We start from the raw sequence: 10,602 nt of genomic DNA on the forward strand, positions 1-10,602 counted from the left end.
ATATATTAAGATCATCATCTGAGAGCCATCATTTGCCTGGCTTGTACTCTCCTCCAACAGTCTTCCCCTGTGATGTCTCGTGCTGTGGACTGGATGAGCATCCCCAAGGCAAAGTGTTGGTCCTGATGACATTGGGAGGTGGCTGGCTCATCAGTTTGAGCAGACAGGCTCCCTGGAGGGCCTATGATGGTTGGGGAGGTCATGTGGCAGGCCCCTGAGGGCATCTGAGTCTCTGCAGTTTTCATTTGCTGAGGGCCTACCCCTTTCTCCACAAGAGATGCAGTAGCTGAGAAAAGCAGCTCATCCTTTCCTACTCCACCTCAGAGAAGCCCAGTGCCTCATTCCAAGGCCGGAGACCCAGACCTGAGCAGCCTGTCACACCAGGCTCCTGTGATCCAGTTCTCCCTTCTGTCTGACCCTTTCCTTGGGCGGCCTGGGGTTGTCCTCTTCCTTTCAGCACCTCCATAATCCACCCTTTAATGTTCCTGTGTCCTGGTGGTACAGGTGTGCTCAGGATGGACTTGGGCCTCAGCTAGGCCTGGCAAAGCAACAGGCCACAGTCACATTTTCCTTTTCTAATGATGACATTCAGAAGTATTTGGAAACAGGAATGTGCTCATTACCTGACTTACATAGGTACAACCTCTCTGTACATCACCTTTATAATAGCAATTTTTAAAAACTTTAAAAAAAATACCTGGTGAAGTTAGTTTTCAATAGTGGTTTAAAAAACTTATAAGGGTGATATACAGAGAGTTTACAGTTCCATAAGCCAGGTAATGAGTTCATTTCTTTTTGGACAATGTCATTTGTCCTTTGTTCTCTCCAAACTTTCCCCACCCAAAAAGTTGTATGTGTCATTTTCAACATAGTGTCTAGTGAATGCCACTGCTGCATTTGTTCACTCTTTGTCCTTCACTTTCTGTGTCCCCCTTCACACCAAAGATGGGGGATTAATACTGTGCTCCAGGGAAGATGACAGGACTAGAAGGCCTTCATCACAAATGGCAGGGTGGTAACTCAGTGGACAGAGGCTGGACTACACAGGACCATGCTGCATCCCCCAAATTACCACCATCCCCTAAGGTCAGTTCTCTCTAGGGACCCTACCTGAGATTGAGGCATGTATAAGTGAGGACCACCCAGGACCAAAGCCCCACAGCCCTAAGCTGAACCCCCTTCCCTAGGGCCTATTCCACGTAAGGACCCTACTTGATGTAGGACCAGATGGCCACTCATGACCCACATACGACCAAGCTATGTCCTTATGGGCAGAGCCCACTCTTCAGAGTCTGTTCTCTCCAACTGTGGACCCCGCTCTAGATAGGAGAGCTTCAGGCTACCGGGGTGCACATGTGGACCCAGCTACCTCTTCCTACCAGGCTCCCTGCTCCCTGGGGTCTCTTCTCTCTCAGTCCACATACAGCTCCCTACAAGGGAGCTTATGTCAGCATGAGGCCTGCCTTGATGGGGTCTAGCTGCATTGACTTCACTGGCAAAATGCTTTCCTCATTAACTGGCAGCCTTCACTGACATTCTGAGATCCCCTGGTGGGGAGAGCCTTTGTGACACAGAAGGACCACAGAGGGCTGTAGTCATGTGGATTCAATGTCCTGATCTTCGAGACAGCATTTGCCACCTGCTATGCCTTTCTCACAGGGAGTGGGGAATCCTGGGTCAAAAAGCACTTTAGGGAGTGGCCTGGATTTCATCCACCTGTCTGCAAGGGATGTCTTAGTACATTACCATTGAGGGATTCAGGCGACATACACTTCTTAACATTGGATTTTATTTTGGAGAATTGGCTTATTATCCATGGCTGCCTTTAATTTTTTTTTTTTTGGGTCCGGTCGTGGGGCCTGAACTCTGTGCTTGGGCGCTGTCCCTCAGCTCTTCAGCTCAAGGCTAGCGCTCTACCACTTGAGCCACAGCGCCACTTCCGGCTTTTTTTCTTTTTTTGCTTATGTGGTGCTGAGGAATCGAACCCAGGACTTCAGGCATGCAAGGCAAGCGCTCTACCACTGAGCCACCTTCCCAGCCCCGGCTGCCTTTAATTTTTATCATTGTCTTATTGTTATTATAAAGGTTATTGTAAAGGGTTAAAGTTACAAAAGTCAGGTTATACATTTTTTTAAAAATTTTTCTTTATGTCCGGTCGTGGGGCCTGAACTCTGGGCCTGGGCGCTGTCCCTCAGCTCTTCAGCTCAAGGCTAGTGCTCTATCACTTGAGCCACAGTACCATTTCCGGCTTTTTTCTTTTTGCTTATGTGGTGCTGAGGAATCGAACCCAAGGCCTCAGGCATGCAAGGCATGTGCTCTACCACTGAGCCACCTTCCCAGCCCGGTTATACATTTCTTATGTAGAAAAGAAAATAGTCCTCGTTTCCCATCAATACCCATATATTTACCTTTACTGAAGTTCTCATTTCTTGATTCTTTTTGAATTCCGATGAACTTGAACCTCCACCTAAAAAAACTCTCTTCTTCAGGGCTGGTGTAATAGAGGTAAAAACAAACAAACAAACAAAAAACCCTAAGTCGAAAAAACATTCGTCCCTATTTGTGTCTGTGTCTGGAAGTGTCTTCATTACTTTTCATGTTTGAAGGGCAGATGTGTGAGGACGCGGTGGGCAGGATTTGGGGTTTGGTAATTTCTCTGTTTAGTGCTGACTCGAGTACATCGCTCTGGCCTCCCTTGTTTTTGATGAGAAAATTAATGATCTGGGAAACCCTGGAGGGTGTCAGCCGGGTGGATGCATGTTGAAAATAAACTGGAGTGCATGTGGTAAATGTCATGTCAGTGCATTTGGTAACATCTAAAATAACAAGAAAAAATGTCTACAAAGTCAACTTAAAGCAGCAACCACCACCATACTGAGGGATGTTCAGGTTTTGGTTTGGGTGAAGTTTTGAACTCAGGCTCTCACACTCACGAGGCTGACCCTCCTCCAACCACTTAGTCAGGCCTGCAGCCTTTTCTGTGCTGGTCATGGTTGAGAAAGGGACTTGCTTCTGCTCTAGGCATGAGCCAGAGCCTCCATCCTCCTATTTTTCACTTCCTGTCTCATCTGGGATGACAGCCATGCCTTCCTATGCCCTCTTCTCCCCTTGACAAGGACTCTCATGCACTATTTTGCCTAAGCTGGCTTCAACCTGCACAAGGAGCTAGGAAGACGAACAAGAGCATTGCACCAACTAGATCATAACCAATAAAAATAGAAAACAGCAATCTACACAACCCACCTAAGAAGGAGTTTTGGTGTGCTGATTTTCCTATTATAAAAAGGTTTAAGGCCTGGAATCCTAACTCTCCAGGAGGCTGAGTCAGGAGGATGGTGTTTCAAAGCCAGCCTGATCTGGGAAGTTCTTGAGATTCTTATTTCACATTAACCACTACAGAGATAGAAGTGGAGCTGGGTTTCAAGTGGTAGACCGCCAGCCTTGAGGGTAAAAAGCTAAGCACTGATAGGGCCTTTGTGCTCTGACTTCACAAAGCCACTGTGAGGGAACAACAGGCAAGGTGAATATGAGGACAAGGCCAGGCTCAATTTGTGTCCACTATAACAGAGAACTTCCCTGTTGTGTTGGATGTGCGGTAGCTGGATTGATTAGGTTGGTTGGGTTAGGAGTGGGCTTTTTGCTGTTCGTGTTACCATAGTATATTATTTCGATATATAATATCAAAATGGTTGAGGGTGGCTTGGGGAGATTTTTAGACGGAATTAGTTGGTTTGAGGGCTCACAGATAGGATGATCACCATAGAGGAGCTAGAGAAGGCACTGAAGGCCCTTGAGACCAGGGCCACCAAGGGGTCAGATCTGGTGGTGATAGGCCAATATAAAATTCTGGGGATTATTGGAGAGGGGAGTTTTGGTACTGTGCATTTGGCCCGACACATCCCCACAGAACAACTTGTGGCGGTCAAAATTTTAGAAAAAATTGATAACCCCTTATTAGATAGTGAAATCGACATCGCCAAGTCCCTGGATCATCCGTGTGTGGTGAGAACTTTTGAGGTGCTGGAGACCACTGACAAGGTGTTCCTGGTCATGGAGTATGTCCATGGACGGGACCTGCTTCACCACCTGCAGGAATCCAGGAGGATGAGGGAGGACGAGGCCCGGGCAGTTTTCTACCAGCTCCTCAGGGCAGTGCAACATTGTCACGAAAATGGCATTGCCCACAGGGATATTAAACTCGAGAATGTATTAATTGACCTATGTGGAAGGGTGAAGTTATGTGACTTTGGGCTGGGGACGAGGTTCACACCAGGACAGAAACTGGAAGTGCAATGTGGCAGCTTGCCCTTCTGGGCACCCGAGCAGTTCCTGGAGGAGGGCTATTATGGCGATAAAGTAGATGTATGGAGTCTGGGGGTGCTCCTGTACACGATGCTCATGGGCCAGTTCCCATTCCGAGGGAGGACCTGGAGCAGGCTGCAAGCGCAGGTGAGCAAGGGCAACTTCATACTGAGGAGATACCTCTCAGAGGAGAGCAAAGGCCTGCTGGCGCTGTTGCTCACGACAGACCCCGAGCACAGGCCCTCGCTGGCGCAGGTACTCCGGCACCCCTGGCTAAGGAACACCCAGGCACACCTGCCACCGAGCCACACCCCCCTGTACCAGCCCGACCCTGATTTAATCAAGGTAATGACTTTTTGGGGTTTTAAGCCCAACCAAGTATGGGAAGCCCTGATGGGCCGAAGATTTGATGCGACCATGGCCACCTACTTAATAATTGCCGCACAAAGAGAGCAGAGGAGTGACCCCACTGGCCAGATGAGGCACCCGATTCCCGGACCTCCACCATGCCCCTCACCTGCAGGGGCCTGGAAATCCAACCTTAGGAAATCCACCAGTTTACCAACCAGGCACCCTGCTAGCTGCCTGCCTGCTGAGCTCCAGGCACAGAAGGATGGCATCAAGTGTACCACCTCCACCTCTACACTCTGCCTCCTCTCTGCCCCCTGGATCCAGAGCCCCAAGGAGGAGGAGGAAAAGGAGGAAGAGAAGGAGGAGGAGGAGGAGGAAGAGGAGGAGGAGGAGGAGGAGGAGGAGGAGGAGGAGGAGGAGGAGGAGGAGGAGGAGGGGTGCAACTCTTCTCCCCTGCAGCCAGCAGCAGCCAATTCTTCTAGCCCAGACACAGCCGCAACCCAGGACGATAGTTGGGGCTGGAGAAAAATAAAGGGAAGAATAATTAGAGCCCTGCAAGTGTGCTGCTGCTGTCTTCCCTTCTTGAAGAGAAGATCTGGCAGAGTTCATCCTGCGACAGGAGACGCCAGCACCACACACCTGCAGAGCATGTACGTGAGCACAGAGCTGGGCTCTGGGTTTTGTCTGATTTAATGAAGTCCTTCCCACCTGTCCAAACCTTGTCCATGGGTACTGGAGGTGGGGGAAGGGATCAGAGGGTCAGAGGGGGGAGAGGTGTCCATAAGGACAGATTTCAGGAGGGGAGGGTTCATGACCTGGATGTTGAGTAACAACACTCAGAGGTGTTATTGTCTTCTGAAGTTCAGACCTGTTTCCTTTGTCTTTCTTCCTGCAGTTGACTATCCCCCCCCCGCAAATCGAGAAGATACATGTAAATAAATTTGTTTCTTTTAACCAATTATTGCTGCAGAGTCCATTTCATATATTCTATTTTTGGTCTTTCTGTGCTCCTGATTAAAACAGGAGTAGTCAGGATAGTGTGTAGTTCCATCCTAACTCTTGTCTGTCTTCCTAGCTATTCGGGAGACTTGAGTCCTGGAAGACTCAGAGCAACTCAGCTTCTGATGTACAAGGTCATTTGAGCTCCTACCAGCATCAAGTAATGAAAAGTGCTTCTCAAAATTGTGAGACATTGTCAGGTCAAATGCCCATCATTCTCGTCTTGGTACCTTTATACCTTTTCATTTTTCTTTCTTTTTTGTAATTTTGATTATAAAGGTGATGTACAGAGGAGTTACAGTTAAGTAAGTCAGGTAAAGAGTTCATTTTTTTCCAGGCATTGGCACCACTCCCCTCACTTTTTTTCCCTAGGTTTCCTTCTTGTCCCCATCAACAAGATGTATAGTTCATTTTCAACATAGTGTCCAGTGAGTACCACTGCTGCATTTGTTCACCCTTTATACGTTAGAAGGACCAGCAGGTGAAAATCAGCCTCATTGTTTGTAATCTAACTCCATGTCTTAAGGTTATTGTAAAAGACTTATTAACTCTGTCCGTTGACTCCCCAGTGTTCCTCTCAATTACATTATTTTACATCAGATGAACTCAAGTAAATCTTTAGTGTTCCTGGAAATAGAACAGTCCTAAGGATCAAATCTAGATGTGGATGTCAAAGGCCTGCAAACATAACTACTAGGGAAGCTGAGAAATCATTCAAAGCTAGGGAAAGCAGCAAAGCCCAAGATTCTTAAACCTGCAACTGGCCAAAGGCACAAAAGAGGAGATGTGGGTCAAATGGTTAGAGCCAGTCTGTACCAGAGCACAATACCCTGAGTTGAAGCGCAGTAGCAACAAAAATAGATCCTGACCATCTACCATCACTGAGCTACCTCCTCAGTCCATTCTGAAAATAAGGTTTTCAGAAACTTGTTCCAACAGCACACTTCAAGAAGACATTAACTGAGAAGGTTATGCCATATTTAGGTCCTGACGCAGCCCAGCAGAGGTTCGGGAAGCCCTCATTGGCAGGTTCCAATGGGAGAATGGGAACTTACTACCACATCATCAGAAGGAGCATCAGGCAACACTTCCAGCCAGGTGAGGAACCCATTGCCTGGGCCTCTGCCCTGCCCCTCACCTATAGAAGTGTGGTCCTGGACCCCTATCAGAAAAGCCTCCAGTGTCCCCTTTAGGTATCCTGCCAGCTACCAATCAGCTGAGCACGTATAGCATGAGGATGGCAGCAAATGTGCCACCTCCACCTCTATGCTCAGACCTCTCTGTGCCCCCTTCATCCAGGGCACTGAAGAAGGAGAAGAAAAGGCCCCAGCAGACAAAACTGTGGTCAAGCCAATGGTTTGACCAACATCTCAACCCCTGACCACATCAGAGTTTGAAGAAAAATCAGGAGGAAGTTTATTCACCCACATTGAGGAAGAAGGTAGGCTGAGGGAGGATAAAGTCTGAGCATTTTTTTCCCCAGATACTTAGCGTAGTGAACTATTGTCATTAAAATGGCATGGCCCACAGGGACATTATACTGGGAAATGTTTGGTTAGACATAGGGGGCAACGTAAAATTATGCCATTTTTCTTCTTGGTGTTGGCTTTGCACCTCAAGAAAACTTTGAGGAACAATGTGGCAGTTTGTCTGGGCCATCAAGTCTTTTTTGCAGGAGGGCTTCTACAGTAACACGGTGAAGCTGTGGCATCTTATTATATGCGCCAGTAATGAGCCAGGTCAAATTCTGAGGGATGACCTGGAGCAGGCTCCATGCCCAAAAACCACTGGGCCCTTTATGGTAAGAGCACAGCTGTCGGAGGACAGTAAAAGCATGTTGGCCCTCCGGTTCATGGCAGAGCCCAGGCCCAGGCCCTCACTAGGGAAGCTACCCAACATCCGTGATGCAAAAACACCGAGGCAATCCACCAACCACCCATACACCCCAGGACCAGCCACACCCTGATGTCATCAGAGTTATGGCTTTCAAAAAGGAGAAGGGTAGAAAGTAGAAGTGTTCGGGGAAACCCTGATATGTCAAAGGTCTGATGTCACCAAGGAAAGGACTGATTCACAAAAAGGGAGCAGGGGAGTGAACCCAAGGACTAAGTAAGGGGTCTGATTCCTAGACTTCTGCTGTGCCCCTCACCTCAGGGGCCTATGCCTCCAATGCATTAAGAAATACCATCTTCCCAACCAGTTATCCCACGCCAGCTTCCTGCCTGCTTCGCCTCTATGCTCTGCCTCTTCTCTACCCCCTGCATCTAGGGCCCAGAGGAGGAGGAGGACTGGAATCGAACACACCCAGAGCCAGCAGCAGAGAAACCTCTGGTCAAACTAGGATTTTGGCTAATGTCCCAACCCCTGACCCCATCAGAGTTTGGAGACACATGAAGAGGAGGATCATCAAAAGCCTAAGAGCCTCAGCTGCTCCTGCTTTCCCTTTCCTTTCCCAAAGTGCACATCGCACAGGCAGGCAGTCCTAGGAGAGGAGAGGATAGAACTGAACCTCCTGGGACACATAGGTGAGCACAGAGCTAGATTCTGACTTACTTAGTGTGTTGGGGGTTGCTAGGTATAAGATGATCTCTATAGAGGACTTGGAGAAAGGCACTGCAAGTCCTTAAGGCCAGGATCACCAATGAGTCAGGTCTGGTGGTAGTATTACAATAAAAAAAGTACTCTCTCTCTCTCTCTCACACACACACACACACACACACACACACACACGGTATTGCTCACGGGAACATTATAAAACATTTTAATCGACAAATGAGGAAAGGCAAAGTTATGTGATTTGAGGTTGGGGCAAGGTTCACACAAGGACAGAAACTGGAGATGCAATGTGCACTTTGTCCTTTTGGATGCCTGAGCAGTTCCTGCAGCAGAGTATTACGGAGATAAAGTGGACATATGGGCATCCTTTTGTATACCACGCTTAAGGGCCAGTTCCCATTCCAAGGGAGGACCTGGAGCAGGCTGCAAGCTCAGGTGAACAGAGGCCGCTTCAGGCTGAGGAGACATCTCTCAGAAGAGAGCAAAGGCCTGCTGGCACTGCTCCTCATGATGGACCTGGAGCACAGGCCCTTGCTCGCGCAGGTACCCCAGCATCCCTGGCTGAAGAACACCCAGGCACACCTGCACCGAGCCACACCCCCTTGCACCAGCCCGACCCTGATATAATCAGGGTCATGGTGTTTTGGGACTATAAGCCAGAAAAGGTGTAGGAAGCCCTAATGGGCTGAAGGTTTGATGCCACCATTGTGACAAACATGATACTATCATAATGGAACAGGTGTGTGTGGGGGGGGGGTCTCCACCACCTAAGGAGGGGCCCAATTCTTGGACCTCCACCTTGCCTCTCACCTGCAGGGTGCCTGGGCCTTCACCTATGTAAGAAAAACAACCAACTTACCAACCAGGCACCCTGCCAGCTGCCTGCCCACTGAGCCTGAGGGGCAGAGAGGTGCCAGAAAGCACCGCCTCTGCCCCCACACTGCCCCTGGCATCCAGGGCACTGAGGAGAATGAGGATTAGGCCCTAGCAGAGAAAACTGAGGTCAAGCCAGTGGTTGGACCAACATGTCAATCCCTGACCACATCAGAATTTAGAGGAGAAAACAGGAAAAGGTGTGCTTACCCACATTCCTGAAATGAGTAGGATGAGGGATGATGAGGTCTGAGCATTTTTTTTTGCCACAATGAACTACTGTCGTGAAAGTGGCATTGCCCACAAGCACGTTAAACCTGTACATGTTGGGTTAGACATAAAAGGCCAGGTGAGAGTATGTGACTTCATTCTTGGTGCTCACTTTGCACCTGGAGAAAACCTTCAGGCACAATGTCACTGCTGAGCACAAGGGCAGAAGTACCATTCTGGGCCACTTGAGCATTTTCTGCAGCAGGAGGGCTACTGTGGTGACCATGTGGACCCTCGGCATCTTATGATACACAATGTTAATCGGCCAGTTCTCATTTTGAGGGAGGACCTCGAACAGGCTCCAGGCCTAAGCTTGCAGGGCCCGCTTCAAGGTAAAGAACACAACCGTCGGGGGACAGTGAAGGCTTGCTGGTCTTCCTCCTCAGGATGGACACTGAGCCCAGGTCCTCACTTCGGTAGGTACTCAACTGTGGCCAAGGCACACCCACCACCCAGTCACTTAGCGCCATTAGAGTTACTGCTTATTGGGGCTAGAATCCAGAAGAAGTCAGCAAAACCCTGATATCTCCAATGTTCATTGTCACGAAGGGAATGATCTAGTACTGAGTCACAGAAAGGAATAGGGGAGTGGTCACAAGGGCCAGGTGAGGGGCCCAATTCCTGGACCTCTGCCATGCCCCTCATCTCCTGGGGTCTAGGCCTCCACTGGTATCAAAAAACACCATCTTGCCAACCAGTCATCCTGGAGATTTGCTCAGTCTTGTATACAAGCTGGTAAGATGAGAGAGAATGAGGCTAGGTAGTTGGTGGGTTTTTTTTTTCTGCCAGATAATTACTACTATGTAGCACTGCTATTAAAGTGGCATTGCCCACAGGGACATTAAACCTGAAAATATTTTGTTAGGCATAAAGGACCAAGTAAAATTATGTGAATTTATTCTTGGTGCTTATCTTGCAACATACAATGTTCAGTTTGCTCTTCTGCCCCCCTCACCCCAGCCATTTCTGCAGGAGGGCTACTATGGTGACAAAGTGGAGCCATAGAATCTTATTATACCCAAGATGAATGGGCCAGTTCCTGTTCCAAGTTCCTCTTCCTGTTCCTGTGCTCCAAGGCCAAGCACATAAGGGCCTGTTCAGAACACAGCTATTGGAGGACAGTGAAAACCTGCTGGCCTTCCTCCTCAGGACACACCCTGAGCCCAGGCCCTCACTGGGGCAGGTATTCAACATCTGTGACTCAAAACCACCAATGAAAACCCACCACCCAGTCACACACACACCCCAACC

The 10,602-nt window shown here is 48.8% G+C and overlaps 1 protein-coding gene across 1 annotated transcript; it reads left to right on the forward strand.

The window, feature by feature from the left end:
• Positions 1-3,267: 3,267 nt before the first annotated feature.
• LOC138821792 (sperm motility kinase X-like) lies at positions 3,268-5,135 on the forward strand. Its single transcript, XM_070014227.1, has 2 exons — positions 3,268-5,090; positions 5,123-5,135. Exons 1-2 carry the CDS (start codon positions 3,751-3,753, stop codon positions 5,133-5,135), a joined length of 1,353 nt encoding a protein of 450 aa, XP_069870328.1. The 5' UTR covers positions 3,268-3,750.
• The last annotated feature ends 5,467 nt before the right edge of the window (positions 5,136-10,602 follow it).

This window comes from Dipodomys merriami, unplaced genomic scaffold (genome assembly GCF_024711535.1).
Source record: "Dipodomys merriami isolate MVZ:Mamm:240054 unplaced genomic scaffold, mDipMer1.0.p SCAF_94, whole genome shotgun sequence".
Taxonomy (NCBI): domain Eukaryota; kingdom Metazoa; phylum Chordata; class Mammalia; order Rodentia; family Heteromyidae; genus Dipodomys; species Dipodomys merriami.

Excerpts from the sequence above, each read along its gene's own strand:
- LOC138821792 (XM_070014227.1), top strand. The coding sequence starts at position 3,751 with ATGATCACCATAGAGGAGCTAGAGAAGGCACTGAAGGCCCTTGAGACC.